The sequence below is a fragment of the Chamaea fasciata genome, unplaced genomic scaffold (assembly GCF_029207755.1).
Source record: "Chamaea fasciata isolate MVZ Bird 193981 ecotype frontalis unplaced genomic scaffold, bChaFas1.0.hap1 SCAF_1, whole genome shotgun sequence".
NCBI lineage: Eukaryota > Metazoa > Chordata > Aves > Passeriformes > Sylviidae > Chamaea > Chamaea fasciata.
The window spans coordinates 151917024-151932878 of record NW_027094086.1 but is presented as its reverse complement, the minus strand read 5'-3'; the positions used below and the strand labels follow the sequence as shown (position 1 = coordinate 151932878).

At 43.0% G+C, this 15855-nt stretch overlaps 2 protein-coding genes across 3 annotated transcripts in view; both read right to left on the bottom strand.

Moving 5' to 3' along the window:
* Positions 1–942: 942 nt before the first annotated feature.
* On the bottom strand, positions 943–15493 carry TMIE (transmembrane inner ear). Its single transcript, XM_066202159.1, is given in 5 exon segments — positions 943–1379; positions 5022–5129; positions 5132–5170; positions 8685–8802; positions 13811–15493. Coding segments are annotated over 5 exon segments (702 nt in total). The 5' UTR covers positions 13907–15493; the 3' UTR covers positions 943–1038.
* JMJD4 (jumonji domain containing 4) overlaps positions 8714–15855 on the bottom strand; it is a 23833-nt gene continuing 16691 nt past the window's right edge. The window contains exon 8 of one of the 2 annotated variants that reach the window (XR_010723609.1): positions 8714–8802. The gene's annotated coding sequence lies outside the window, so the exon portion shown is untranslated. The remainder of the gene's footprint in view (positions 8803–15855) is intronic. The other variant, XR_010723608.1, reaches the window with a different exon arrangement.

Genomic DNA, 15855 nt, shown 5'->3' with positions numbered 1-15855 from the left:
GATGAGGAAAAAACGGGACAAACGGGAAATATTTTGGCAGCAATAAATCCAGGTCGGAAAACCCAGCAGGAAAACGGAATAAAATCAAAAAATCAAATAAATTAAAATAAAATAAAAACAAAATTAAATAAATTAAAGTAATCAAATTAAAATAAATTAAGAAATTAATAATAAATTAAAATAAAAATTAAATCCCATTCCCGGGGGATAAAAGATCGGTGGGAATTTTCCCTCTGGAGCTGAAAATTCCAGGATAGCCCGAGTTGGAATTATCCCGAGATTTTCCACCCCAAAAAAAATCTGGATTGAAATCCCCCTAGCTGGGAATTTTAAGGCAGAAATTGCTGGAAAATTCCCCAGAAAAACAAAAAAAAAGGCGGAAAAATTCCCAAAAAGGCTGGAAAACTCCTGGGAAAGGAGGGAACAGCGGCCACATGGAAGAAGAGCGGAATTCCCGGCTTTCCTCATCAAAAACTCGGGAAATTTTGGATAAATCTGGAAAAAAAATCGGAATTCCTGGAGTTTCCTGCAGCAATCCAGGGAAAGAGGCACCGGAGAAGGAAGAAAAAATTCCAAAGCGTCCAAAAAACTCTTGGAATCCACAGGAGGCACACCTTGGAGAATTCCACGTTTGGGATTTTCCCGGAATTTCCACAATCCCTAAAATTCCCAACGAGGAGATGTTGATTTGCCAGGAAATTTTTTTCCCAACCCTTTCCAACCTTTTTCCTCCTCCAGCAGGAGAAATTTGGGATGAATCCCGTCCTCCTTTCCTCGGGATCCTCATCCCTGAGCCTTCCCCAACTCCTCGTTCCCGTTCCAGCTGAAAATCCTCCCGTAAAAAAAATTCCCAGTTTTCCTTTGGGAGAGCCCAATCGCCGTCTCCAAACGGGAATCATCCCACAAATCCAGCAAAATTCCACCGGAATTTCCGCTCCAAGTTCTCCTCCTGCCGCGATTTTCCGGAGAATTCCCAAAAAAAAAAAAAAAAAAAAAAAGAAAGAAAACAAAAAATTCCGGCGCTGGAATTCCCGGAGTTCATTTCTTCTTTGCCGGAGCTTTGGAATTCCCAGCGGATTTTCCAGCTTCTTTTTCCCCCTTTTTCCCTTGTTTCTTGTCGTCCGCGTCTTTTCCTTTTCCCCCTTTTTCCTTTTCCTCTTTCCCTCCCTTTTCCCCTTTTTTTCCCTCTTTTTCCCCTTTTTTCTCCCCTTTTTCTCCCTCTTTTTTTTTGCCTCCCTCCTTCCCGTCCTTCTTGGCTTCTTCCTTCTCTCCCTCTTTTTTCTTGGAGCTCTTGGATCCTTCTTTTTTCCCCTGAGCTTTGTCCACTTTTCCCGACACGCTGGGAATTTCTTCCTCTTTTTTCTCTTCCGCCACCTGAGCTGTTTTCCGAGGACAGAAAAAAAAAAAAATAAAAATATTAGGGAAGGGATTGATGCGGATTCCACGACTCGGGAATGGTCCAAAAAATTCCAGCTGGAAATTTGGGATAAAAGGGGAAAAAAAAAAATTCCCAGTGAGGATTTTCCCATTCAGTCGGTCGTTCCCATTGAGGAGTTTTTTGGGGGGGGGAAATTTTTTGAAAATCCAAAAATTCCTTTGGAAAAAAGAAGGAAAAAAAAATCCAGGAATGGAGAAGCAGAAAATCCAAAGGATTCCCTGAGGGAAAGAGGAGATTTAGGGAATCATTCCTTAAATTCCTTGGAAAATGATCTCATCCTAGAAAGAGGATTTTATGGAATTTGATGGAATTCCAGCTCCCAGAACGACCCAGAAAAGAGGGAAAAGCTCCCAAAGGTGTTGAGGAAAAAAGGGAAAAAAATCCAGGAATGGAGAAGCAGCGAAATCCCAAAATTTCCATTTTTTGTGGAATTCCAGCTCCCAGAACGACCCAGAAAAGAGGGAAAAGCTCTCAAAGGTGTTGAGGAAAAAAGGGGAAAAATTCCAGGAATAGAGAAGCAGCAAATCCATGGAAAAAAAAAAGAAAAAAGAAGATTTCGGGAAGAATTCCTTAAATTCCTTGGAGAATCCATCTCATCCCATCAGGATTCGCTCCAAGGACGAGGGCTGGGTGGAGAGAGAAGGATTTATTCATGGAATTCCCGATTTCGGGGTGGGAAATCCCGGGATTTGGGGCAAATTCCCGGCGTTCAACTCGGAATTCTGCCTTTTGGTGGCGTCGGAGTCGATTTCTCCACGGAATTCCTCAATTCCTGAATTCCTCAGTTCCCAAATTTCTGGATTCCCTCAATTCCGAAATTCCTGAATTCCTAAATAATTCCATCAGTGGTGGGATCTGCTCTTCCCATGGATTGAAGCAGCAAATCCCAAAATTTCCATTTTTTATGGAATTCCAGTTCCCGAAAAGACTCAGAAAAGAGGGAAAAAATTCCACCAAAGGTGTTAAAGAAAAGGAAAAAAAATTCCCAAATTTTCCATTTTTTATGGAATTCCCGCTCCCTGAAAGACCCAGGAAAGAAGGAAAAAATCCATTAAAGGTGTTTAGGAAAAGGAGAAAAAATCCCAATTTTTCCATTTTTTATGGAATTCCAGCTCCCAGGAATACAGGAAAAGAGGGAAAAAAAACCCATCAAAAGGTGTTAAAGAAAAGGAGAAAAAAATCCCAAATTTTCCATTTTTTATGGAATTCCAGCTCCAGGAAGACGCAGAAAAGAGGGAAAAAAACCAACAAAGGTGTTAAAGAAAAGGAAAAAAAATCCCAATTTTCCCATTTTTTATGGAATTCCCGCTCCCAGAAAGACCCAGAAAAGAAGGAAAAAAACCATCAAAAGTTGTTAAAGAAAATGAGAAGAAATTCCCGAATTTTCCATTTTTTATGGAATTCCAGCTCCCAGAAAGACCCAGAAAAGAAGGAAAAAAACCATCAAAGGTGTTAAGGAAAGGAGAAAAAAATCCCAAATTTTCCATTTTTTACGGAATTCCAGCTCCCAGAAAGACCTGGAAAAGAGGGAAAAAAACCCATCAAAGGTGTTAAAAAAGGAGAAAAAAATCCAAATTTCCGATTTTTTATGGAATTCCAGCTCCAGGAAGACGCAGAAAGAGGGAAAAAAACCATCAAAAGTTGTTATAGAAAATGAGAAGAAATTCCCAAATTTTCCATTTTTTATGGATTTCCTGCTCCCAGAAAGACCCAGGAAAGAAGGAAAAAAACCATTAAAGGTGTTTAGGAAAAGGAGAAAAAAATCCCAAATTTCTCATTTTTTATGGAATTCCAGCTCCCAGAAAGACCCGGAAAAGAGGGAAATAAACCAACAAAGGTGTTAAAGAAAAGGAAAAAAAAAAATCCCAAAATTTCCATTTTTTATGGAATTCCAGCTCCCAGAAAGACCCAGAAAAGAGGGAAAAAAACCCATCAAAGGTGTTAAAAAAGGAGAAAAAATCCCAAATTTCCGATTTTTTATGGAATTCCAGCTCCCAGGAAGACGCAGAAAAGAGGGAAAAAAACCCATCAAAAGTTGTTAAAGAAAATGAGAAGAAATTCCCAAATTTTCCATTTTTTATGGAATTCCTGCTCCCAGGAAGACCCGGAAAAGAGGGAAAAAAAACCCATCAAAAGGTGTTAAAGAAAAGGAGAAAAAAATCCAAATTTCCGATTTTTTATGGAATTCCAGCTCCCAGGAATACCAGGAAAAGAGGGAAATAAACCATCAAAGGTGTTAAGGAAAAGGAGAAAAAAAAATCCCAAATTTCCCATTTTTTATGGAATTCCCGCTCCCTGAAAGACCCAGAAAAGAGGGAAAAAAACCCATCAAAAGTTGTTAAAGAAAATGAGAAGAAATTCCCAAATTTTCCATTTTTTATGGAATTCCAGCTCCCAGGAAGACCCGGAAAAGAGGGAAAAACCCATCGAAGGTGTTAAAAAACAAAGGGAGAAAATCCAGGAATGGAGGAGCAGAAAATGGACGGCAAGAAGAGAAGATTTCGGGAAGAAGAATTCCTTAAATTCCTTGGAGCAGCATCTCGTCCTCTTCCTTCAGCACGGGCAGGGAGCGGAGAGCTCGGGCTTGGCCCGAGGGAGGGAGGAGATTTTCGGGATTTCCTACGGGAATCGGGAAAGGACGGTGAGGACAGAGGGAGGAGGAGGAAAAGTTCCAGCAGGAAAAGATTAAAGAAAAACCCAAAAGCTCGGAGAAAATCCGGGAATTCGGAATTCCGAACGTCCCTGGGATTTCTCCACTCGAAGGTTCTGCAAGGAATCCGAACTCTCGGTTTCGGAATTCCCCCCACGTTTCGACTCTGGGGTGGATTCCCCCGACCGGAAGGGAAGGGCGGAGATGGGATTTCTAAAACTTGGGAATTCCCCCCGGGGATGTCGGTGAGCTCACCGAGGGATTTTCCATTCCCAGAATTCCCAAAGAACCCCGGGAATTACCTCCGGGAACGTCAATGAGCTCAATGAGAGATTTTATCCTCCCAAAATCCCAAAAAACCCGGGAATTCCCTCCGGGGATGTCGGTGAGCTCACCGAGGGATTTTCCATTCCCAGAATTCCCAAAGAAAACCGGGAATTACCTCCGGGGATGTCGCTGAGCTCACCGAGGGATTTTCCATTCCCAGAATTCCCAAACAACCCGGGAATTACCTCCGGGGATGTCGGTGAGCTCACCGAGGGATTTTCCATTCCAGAATTCCCAAAGAACCCCGGGAATTACCTCCGGGAACGTCAATGAGCTCAATGAGAGATTTTACCCTCCCAAAATCCCAAAAAACCCGGGAATTCCCTCCGGGGATGTCGGTGAGCTCACCGAGGGATTTTCCGTTCCCAGAATTCCCAAAAACCCCGGGAATTCCCTCCGGGGATGTCGCTGAGCTCACCGAGGGATTTTCCATTCCCAGAATTCCCAAAGAACCCCGGGAATTACCTCCGGGGATGTCGCTGAGCTCACCGAGGGATTTTCCGTTCCCAGAATTCCCAAGAACCCCGGGAATTCCCTCCGGGGATGTCGGTGAGCTCACCGGGGGATTTTCCACTCCCAGAATTCCCAAAGAACCCCGGGAATTACCTCCGGGGATGTCGGTGAGCTCGCCGAGGGGCGGCACGGTGTCCAGGCGGTCGGCGTAGGCTTTGGCCGCCTTGCGCTGGGCGTAGCGCGCCTCGATCTCCTTCCGCGGCGCGGGATGCGGCACTTGAAGATGCAGCAGAGCGTGATGACTGGGAAACACGGGAACGCGGGAATTCCGGGAGTCGCCGGGAATGTGGATGGCGGGGGAAGGTGTCGGGAAGGAGAGAGGAAAGGGAGGAATTCTGGGCGGGTGAGCGGGAATGGGGAGTGTGGGATTGCGGGGGAGTTATTGGGAATGGGAAATCGGGAATTCCGGGGGAATTACTGGAATGGGAAACAGGGAATTCCGGGGGAGTTGTTGGAATTTTGGGGAATTCCAGAATGGGAAACAGGGAATTCTGGGGAGTTGTTGGGAATGGGGAATGTGGAATTCCAGGGGAGTTGTTGGAATTTTGGGGAATTCTGGAATGGGAAACAGGGAATTCCGGAATGGGGAATGTGGGATTCCGGGGAAATTACTGGGAATGGGGAACGTGGGATTCCGGGGGAGTTGTTGGAATTTTGGGGAATTCCAGAATGGGAAATGTGGAATTCCGGAATTTGAAACGTGGAATTCCGGGGAGTTGTTGGGAATGGGAGAGGAAAAGGAGGAATTCTGGGCGGGTTACTGGGAATGGGGAATGTGGAATTCCGGGGGAATTATTGGGAATGGGAAATCGGGACGGGGGAGTTATTTGGAACTTGACAGGGAAAATGAGGAATTCTGGGCGAGTCCTTTGGAAGAGGAGAGGGAGGGATGAGGATTGAACCGGGATTAACTTGGAATTCGGGGTGAGTTCAAGGGAACGGGAAATGTGGATCCCGAGGAACACCGGGATGGACCGGATGGAATTCTGTCCCTAGGGATCCCGAGGAATTTGGCTCCGGGAGAGACGGAAAACTTCCGAAATTACAGGGGAAAAAAAAAAGAAAAAAACCCAATTTTTTCCTGCTTTTGCATTCCCAGAATTCCCTTTCCGCCGGGATTTTTCCGCCGGGATTTTTCCGCCGGGATTTTTCCGCCGGGATTTTTCCGCCGGGATTTTTCCGTCGGGATGTCGTCTGTTTTCCCGGGAAACGCGGACGGAGAAAGTTTGGGAGTTTTGGGATTTCCCGCCTTTTGGTTTTGGTGGGATGGCGCCGCCTTGTGGGACGTGCTGGGAGCCACACCCGGATCCCACCGCTGGCTGGATTAATTCTTTGTCATTAATATTATTATTATTAATACCTGATAATCCCGGCTAATAATAATTGCTATTAATACCATCTTGAGTCATTCCGGCCCAGCGCTAACGTCGCGCTCTCGATCGTTAATTTTCTATTTCGGCTTTCCTTCCGCTCGCTCCAATTTGCGTCTCATTAACATGAATTTTCTCTCTTCACATTTCCTCCGTTCCCATTTAATTCTTTTCCCAAAATTCCACACGCTCGACTCGATCTAAGGATGATTTAACTGAATTTATTGGGGCCTTTTCCGGGGCATTTCCCACTTTCGTATTCTGGTTTCGCATTCCTTCCTGTCGCTCCATTCTCTGTTCCCATATTTATTTCTCTTTCAGTTTCCCACTTCCCTTTTTTTTAATTTTACATTCTACAGCGAATTTAATTATAATTTATTATTAATTCAATTTAAATATTTTACTTTTAATTCTACATTTGCTCATTTCTCGGTTTGCATTTATTCCTGCCGCTCAATTCTCTATTCCCATATTTATTTCTCTTTTAATCTCCCACTTTCCTATTTTTTTCTTTTAAATTTTGCATCCTACAGCGAATTCAATTATCATTTAAATTAATTAACTCAATTTAAATATTTTACTTTGAATTTTATATTTTTACATTTCTCAGTTTGCATTTATTCCCGTCGCTCAATTCTCTAGTTCCATATTTATTTTCATTTCCCACCTTCCCATATTTTTTTCAATTTTCCATTCTGTGGCAAATTCAATTATCATTCAATTTAATTAACCCAATTTAAACATTTTACTTTTAATTCTACATTTGCTCATTTCTCGGTTTGCATTTACTCCTGCTGCTCCCATTCTCTATTCCCGTATTTATTTCTCTTTTAATTTCCACCTTCCTCTTTTGTTCTTTGAAATTTTGCATTCTACAGTGAATTTAATTATAATTTAATTATTAACTCAATTTAAATATTTTACTTTTAATTTTATATTTTTACGTTTCTAGTTTTGCATTCATTCCTGTCGCTCAATTCTCTATTTCCGTATTTATTTCCCTTTTATTTTTCTACTTTCCTATTTCGTTCGTTCTTTAAAATTTTACATTCTACAGGGAATTTAATTATAATTTAATTTAAATCTTTTACTTTCAATTTTATATTTGTACATTTCTAGTTTTGCATTCATTCCTGTCGCTCAATTCTCTATTTCCGTATTTATTTCTCTTTTAATTTCCCACCTTCCTATTTTCTTTTTTTTTTTTTAATTTTACATTCTACGGTGAATTTAATTATAATTTATTATTAACTCAATTTAAACATTTTACTTCTAATTCTACATTTGCTCATTTCTCGGTTTGCATTTACTCCTGCTGCTCCATTCTCTATTTCCGTATTTATTTCTCTTTTAATTCCCCCCTTCCTATATTATTATTATTATTTTTAATTTTCCCATCCGCGGCGGCATTCCGTTCCGATCGAATTCCACTTCTCCCTCCCTCGACACCCGTTCCTCTTCCCTGCCCGCGTTCCCGCCGCTCGCGCTCAATCCGCATCCGCCGCGCGCCGTTGGCACGAGGGGATTCGCTCCGGAATTCCCAGTGGCCCCCGGGCGCGACGCTGACGACGCTCTCTCACGTTTTTCCACTAAAAGCTGATTTCCCGTTTGGATTCCCCGGATCGCCGTTCCGCTCCCTTCGCCCAGCTCCCGGATTTTCCCACGGATTTCCTTCCGCCCGAATACCGGGATGAGCTCGGGGCTCTTCCCACGGGGGATTCCAGCTGGGAATCTCCGGTTCGGAGCCGGGGAAATCCCTCGGGGATTCCCAGTTCCAGCCTCGGGAATTCTCCTCCGATTCCCAAAGATCCGAAAGGAATTCCGGGAATTTTGGGACCCGATTCTCATCGCTGGAATTTCTTCTCCGGGTGATCCCAGGACGAATCCACGACCGGAGATTCCCGACTTTGCCCATTCCTGGGGAGCTTCTCCTGAGGGAAATCCCGGGAATTCTGGGAATTCCAGGAGTTCCAGGGAATTCTGGGATTTCTGGGAATTGATTCTGGGAATTTTCCTGGAACATCTTCTCTGGGTGATCCCGGGACAAACCCACGAGCGGAAATTCCCTCCTGGCCCATTCCTGGGACATTTTTCCCGAGGAAATTCTGGGAATTCTGGGAATTTTTTTTTTTTTTGGAATTCCGGGAATTCCAGGATTTCCAGGAATTCTGGGAATGAAATCTGGGAATTCTCCTGGAATTTCTCCTCCGGGTGATCCCGGGACAAATCCACGACTGGAAATTCCCTCCTTGCCCATTCCAGGGGAGTTTTTTTCCCCCCGAGGAAATTTCCGGGAATTTGGGACTTTTTTTTTTTAAATTTTTTTTTTTTTGGGAATTCCGGGAATTCCGGGATTTCCGGGAATCCCCGGGTTTCAGGGACTCACTGATGGAGAGGACGAAGAGGGCGAAGATGCCGACCACCTGCCAGAGGCGCAGCCCCCAGATCACCACGGTCTCCGACGTCACCGGCTCCGGCTTCTTCTTGGGCGGCGCCGTCGTGGCCTGGGGGGCGCAATAATTAATTACGTCATTAGTTAATTAATCCGTCAATCAATTCCCCGCGTTTAGAGTTAATTAATCTAATCATTCATTCATTCATTCCCTGGTTTTAGACTTAAATCGACGTCACCGGCTCCGGCTTCCTCTTGGCGGCGCCGTGGCGGCCTGGGGACACATTAATTAGCTAATTAACTGATTAATTAATTCCGTATTAGCTAATTTTCAGTTTCTTAACCAATTCCATTAGCTAATTAATTAATTTATTAGTTAATTAGTTAATTAATGTGCTAATTAATTCCCTGGTTTTAGAGTTAATTGATGTCTCCGGCTCCTTCTTGGGTGGTGCTGTGGCGGCCTGGGGACAGATTAATTAGTTCATTAGGTAATTAATCCATTGGGCGGCGCCGTGGCGGCCTGGCGACACATTAATTAGTTCATTAGGTAATTAATCCATTGGGCGGCGCCGTGGCGGCCTGGGGACAGACTAATTAGTTAATTAATCGGTTAATTAATTCTCTGTTTTTATAGTCAATCGACGTCACCCGGCTCCGGCTTCTTCTTGGGCAGCGCCGTGGCGGCCTGGGGACAGATTAATTAGCTAATTAGGTGATTAATTAATTCCGTATTAGCTAATTTTCAGTTTCTTAACCAATTCCATTAGTTAATTAATTTATTAGTTAATTAGTTAATTAATGTGCTAATTAATTCCCTGGTTTTAGAGTTAATTGACGTTTCTGGCTCCTTCTTGGGCGGCACCGTGGCGGCCTGGGGACAGATTAATTAGTTCATTAACTGATTAATTAATTCCGTATTAGCTAATTTTTAGTTCGTTAGCGAATTGCATCAGTTAATTTATGAACTAATTAGTTCATCGATTCATTGATTAGTTCATTAACTCCATATTTTTAGAGTTAATCGACGTCACCCCGGCTCCGGCTCCTTCTTGGGCGGGGCGGCGGCGGCCCGGGAACGGGTTAATTAATCCATTAATTACTTCCAGAGGAGCTAATACTGGGAATAAAGCGGGAAAAAAAATCGGGAATAAAGCGGGAAAAAAATCGGGAATAAATTGGGAAAAAAAAAATTGGGAATGAAGCAGGAAAAAACGGGAATAAGGCCCGGAAAAAAAATGGGAATAAAGCGGAGAACACGTTGGGAATGAAGCAGGAAAATTAATTGGGAATAAAGGAGGGAAAAATCGGGAATAAAGCAGGAAAAAATGGGAATAGAGCAGAAAAAATGGGAATAGAGCAGGAAAAAAAATTGGGAATACAGCAGGAAAAAATGGGAATAGAGCAGGAAAAAAATTGGGAATAAAGGAGGGAAAAAATTGGGGAATACAGCAGAAAAAATGGGAATACAGCAGGAAAAAAATGGGAATAGAGCAGGAAAAAATGGGAATACAGCAGGAAATAAATGGGAATAGAGCAGGAAATAAATGGGAATAGAGCAGGAAGAAAATGGGAATAGAGCAGGGAAAATATTGGGAATAAAGCAGGAAAAAAATGGGAATGAAGCAGGAAAAAATGGGAATACAGCAGGAAAAAAATTTGGGAGTAAAGCAGAAAAAATGGGAATAAAGCAAGAAAAAATCAGAATACAGCAGGAAAAAATCGGAATAAAGGAGGGAAAAATTGGGAATAAAGCAGGAAAAAAAATGGGAATGAAGCAGGAAAAAAAAAGGGAAAACAGGGAAAAAACTGGAATAAATCAGGAAATCCGTGGGAATTTCGGGTGGGGATTTCAGATGGAGCCGAGGAGGTTTTTTGGGGGTTTTTTGGGGGTTTTTTTGGGGTTTTTGGGGGTTTTTGGGGTTTTTTGGGGGGTTTTTGGGATTTTTTTGGTGGTGGGAATGATCCCAAAAATGCGGAACGAGCGGCCGGAAATCCCGGGAAAAAAAAAATTCAGGATAAGGGCAGGGAAGGCGAGGCCGGAAATCCTGGGGGGGGAAAAGAAAATGAAGGAAAAGGAGGCTCGAAATCTTCTTTTAAATTTTTAAAAAAACTTAATTTAATTTAATTTTTAAATTTTAATTTAATTCCAATTCCCAAAATGGTTTTTAAAATATTTTCTTTATTATTTATTATTAGCTATTTATTAATTCTTCAAATATTTTATTTTTTATTCGCATTTTTATTTTTTCTATTTCCGCGTCGCCGGTTTTCCCTCCCGGCTCATTCCCAGTTTTTTTTTTTTTTCCACAGGAAACCAGGCTGGGAATGCAGAGTCATCCTCAGGGAAAAAAAATCGCTTCTTTCTTCTTTTTTAAGGAATTTTTGGAAATTCCCGGTTTTTTTTCAGGATTCCAGGGAATGAGACCAGGAGGGAAAACCCAAACTCACCCCAAACATTTCCCTGGGGGGGAATTTCCAGCAAAAATTCCAAAGAAAAACTGGGATTTTTGGGGATCGTTCCTGGTTTTATTTTAAACCCCCGCTCCTCAAATGATGGAAAAATCCGTAAAATTCCCAATTTCAGTGGGAAAAGCCGCGATTCCAACCCCAGATTCCCGATTTCCCCCTCCAAAAACCACCAAAAAATCCCCCAAATCCACCCAAACTCCGCGGCTCCACCTTAAATCCCGACCGGAAATTCCCACATTTTTCCTCCTTTATTCCCAAATTTCCCCCCCACTTTATTCCCATTTTTCCCTCCTTTATTCCCAAATTTTCCCCCCACTTTATTCCCATTTTTCCCTCCTTTATTCCCAAATTTTCCCCCACTTTATTCCCATTTTTTCCTCCTTTATTCCCATTTTTTCCCTCCTTTATTCCCATTTTTTCCTCCTTTATTCCCAAATTTTCCCCCCACTTTATTCCCATTTTTTCCTCCTTTATTCCCATTTTTTTCCTCCTTTATTCCCATTTTTCCCTCCTTTATTCCCATTTTTCCCCCCACTTTATTCCCATTTTTTTCTTCCTTTATTCCCAATTTCCCCCCACTTTATTCCCATTTTTCCCTCCTTTATTCCCAATTTTCCCCTCCTTTATTCCCACCTTTTTCCTGCCTCGTTCCCAATATTTCCCTCCTTTATTCCCAACATTTTCCTGCTTCACTCCAAAGATTTTCCTCCTTTTTTCCCCCCATTTTTCCAGCTTTATCCCAAATTTTTCCCTCCTTTATTCCCAATATTTTCCTCTTTTATTCCCACTTCTTTCCCGCTTTACTCCAAATATTTCCCCCTTTTATCCCCAATATTTTCCCCCCTTCATTCCCATTTTTTCCTTCCTTTATCCCAATATTTCCCCCCTCTATCCCAAATTTTTCCTGGGGTTTTTTTCCCAATATTTCCCCCCCTTTATTCCCATTTTTTTCCTCCTTTATCCCCAATTCTTCCCTGCTTTAATCCCAATTTTCCCCCCTTCGTTCCCACTTTTCCCCCCTTATTCCAATATTTTCCCTGCTCCATCCCCATTTTTTTTTCCTCCTTCATTCCCATTTTTTCCCCTTTCATTCCCATTTTTTCCCCTTTAATTCCCAATATTTTCCCCTTTATTCCCAATATTTCCCTGCTTCATTCCTGACTTTTTTCCTGTTTTTTCCCCCAATTTTTCCCGCTTTATCCCCAATATTCCCCTCCTTTATTCCCAATATTCCCCTCCTTTATTCCCATTTTTTCCTCCTTAAATCCCATTTTTTCCCTCCTTCATTCCCACTTTTCCCTGTTTTATTCCCAATTCCCCTCCCCTTTTATTCCCAATTTTTTCCCCTTTTATTCCTAAGTTTTTCCCTCCTTAATCCCCAATATTTCCCTCCTTTATTCCCATTTTTTCCCTTTTTATTCCCATTTTTCCCCCGCTTTATTCCCTATTCCCCCCTTTTATTCCCAATTTTTTTCCCCCTTCATCCGCAATTATTTCCCGGTTAATTCCCAATATTTCCCCCCTTTTATTCCCAATTCTTTCCTAGTTTTTTCCCGGTTTTTTCCTGCTTTATTCCCTTTTTTCCAGCCTTTTTTTCCCTGCTTCGTCCCCAATATTTTCCCCCTTAATTCCCCTTTCCCCCCTTTTCCTCCCCATTTTATCCCAAATATTTTCCCCCTTTATCCCCAATTTTTTCCCCTTTACTTCCATTTTTTTCCTCCTTTATACTCAACATTTTCCCCCTTTATTCCCATTTTTCCTCCTTTATCCCCCGTATTTTCCCTCCTTTATCCCAATTTTTTCCCTCTTTATTCCCATTTTCCCCCCTCCTTTATCCCAAATACTTTTCCCCTTTATCCCAAATTTTCCCCCCCTTATTCCAAATTTTCCCCCCCCTTTATTCCCATTTCTCCCTCCCTTATCCCCCGTATTTCCTCTCCTTTATTCCCATTTCCCCCCCTCCTTTATCCCAAATGCTTTTCCCTTTATCCCAATTTTTTTCCCCCCTTTATCCCCATTTTTTCCCCCCTTTATCCCAAACATTTTCCCGCCTTTATCCCAATTTTTTCCCTCTTTATTCCCATTTTCCCCTCCTTTATCCCAAATACTTTTTCCCTTTATCCCAAATTTTCCCCCCTTTATTCCCAATTTCCCCCCCTTTATTCCCAATTTTTCCCCCTTTATCCCCATTTTCCCCCCTTTATTTATCCCCAATTTCTCCCCCCCCCCTCACTCCCCCCCATTCCCGGTTTTTTCCCCCCATTCCCGTTTTTTCCCCCCATTCCCGGTTTTTTTTTCCCCCCATTCCCGGTTTTTCCCCCCCCATCCCCGTTTTTTCCCCCCCATTCCCGGTTTTTTTTCCCCCCATTCCCGTTTTTTTCCCCCCCATTCCCGGTTTTTTCCCCCATTCCCGGTTTTTTCCCCCCCATTCCCGTTTTTTCCCCCCATTCCCGGTTTTTCCCCCCATTCCCGGTTTTTTCCCCCCCATTCCCGTTTTTTCCCCCCATTCCCGGTTTTTCCCCCCCATTCCCGGTTTTTCCCCCCCATTCCCGGTTTTTCCCCCCATTCCCGTTTTTTCCCCCCATTCCCGGTTTTTTCCCCCCATTCCCGGTTTTTTCCCCCCATTCCCGGTTTCCCGGTCTCCTCACCTCGATGAGCTGCGCCAGGCACGCGCGGGGCGGGCCCAGGACGAGCCACGAGAACGCGCGCAAACCGCGCGCCGGCCCCGCCCCCCTTCCCTCCATTCCCTTCCCCGCGATTTGGAATTTCCCTTGGAATTTTTTCCCTCAATTTTTTGGGGGTTTTTTTTTTTGGGAATTTTCCGAGGAGAAGCGGCGGCTCGGCGGCGTTCGATCGGATTTCCCGGCGGGCAGCGCGGGGTTAATTAATGAGCGCGGGGTTAATTAATGCGCGGGGGCGGGGCCGGAGCCCCAAGGAAGGGGGAGCGCGCGCGGCGCCAGGAGATTCCTCTCCTGCCTTAAAAACCCCCGAACCCAGGGAAATTCCCGCCGAATTCCCGGAAAAAAATTGTGATTGAAGGAATTTTTTTTTTTCTTCCAAAAATTCTGTTTTTAAAGTTTTTTTTTTTCCCTAAAAAAATTAAAAATGAAGGAATTTTTTTTTTCCGTCTAAAAAACTCTTTTTTATTCCAAAAAAAAAAATTGAATTAAATCAAAATGAACGCAAACAAAATGAATCGGATTTTGGTTTTCCCTTAAAAATTCCCGCTGAATTCCTTTTTAAAAAAAATTGTTTTATATATTTTTTAAATTATTTTTGTTAAAAAACCCATTTTGGCTTTTTTTTAAAGATTTTTTTTTTTCCTTTAAAAAACAAATTTAAGGAATTTTTTTTTTGCCCTAAAAACCATTTTTTAATAAACTATTTTGTCTCCTAACTCCCCCCACCTCCCTTTTTAAAACGAATTTACTTTTCCCAAATAAAATAACTTAAAATTCTCCTTTTTTAAGGATTTTTTCCTTGGAAAATCTGGAGCTCCCGGATTTCCCGGTGAATTCCCTGAAGATCTCCCAGAGCTCCAGGATTTTTCCTGGAAAAACCCCCCCCAGGAGAAGACCTCGGGAAATGCCGGCTTCGGGGAACCCTCCCCGCGGAAGAATCCCGGGAATTCGGATTTTTTCCCTGTTTTCCAGCCCGCAGCACCAGCAGCGCGGGACGACCTCGCTCAGCCCCTTCCCGGATTCCCAGCTCCTGGAATTCCCGCAGATCCGGCTCCGCCCCTTCCCGGATTCCCAGCTCCTGGAATTCCCGCAGATCCAGAAGTTAGCGGGAATTTGTATTTTTTTTTTTCTTTTGGAAATTCCCGAACCCTCCGGGATTTCAAAATGGAAAATTCCCAAATTTCTTGGCTCCGAATGGTCCAGGATTTAGAAGGGGAAAATTCCCAGATTTCTTGGCTTCAGATCATCCAGGATTCGGAAATGTTTGGAAAAATAATTGAAAATTCCCAAATTTTTTGGCTCCAAATCGTTCAGGATTTAGGAAATGGTTCGGAAAAGGAACGGAAAATTCCCAAATTCTTGGGCTTGGAAAAGGAATGGAAAATTCCCAAATTTCTTGGCTCCAGATCATCCAGAATTCGGAAATGTTTGGAAAAATAATTGAAAATTCCCAAATTCCTTGGCTCTGAATTGTTCAGGATTTAGGAATGGAAAATTCCCAAATTTCTTGGCTCTCAAAATGTTCAGGATTTAGGAATGGAAAATTCCCAAATTTTTGGCTCCAAATCATCCAGGATTTGGAAATGTTTGGAAAAATAATTGAAAATTCCCAAATTTTTTGGCTCCAAATCGTTCAGGATTTAGGAAATGGTTCGGAAAAGGAACGAAAAATTCCCAAATTCTTGGGCTTGGAAAAGGAACGGAAAATTCCCAAATTCTTGGGCTTGGAAAAGGAAATGGACAATTCCCAAATTTTTTGGCCCCAAATGGTTCAGGCTTTAGGAACGGAAAATTCCCAAATTCTCAGCCCCAAACCCTCCAGCATTTCACAAACGGCTTGGAAAAGGAACGGAAAATCCCGTCGGGAAAATCCCGTCGGGAAAATCCCATCCGGAAAATCCCGTCGGGAAAATCCCATCGGGAAAATCCCGTCGGGAAAATCCCGTCCGGAAAATCCCATCGGGAAAATCCCGTCCTCGATCCCGCTTTTCCCCTTTGCCCCCCCGGCCCCG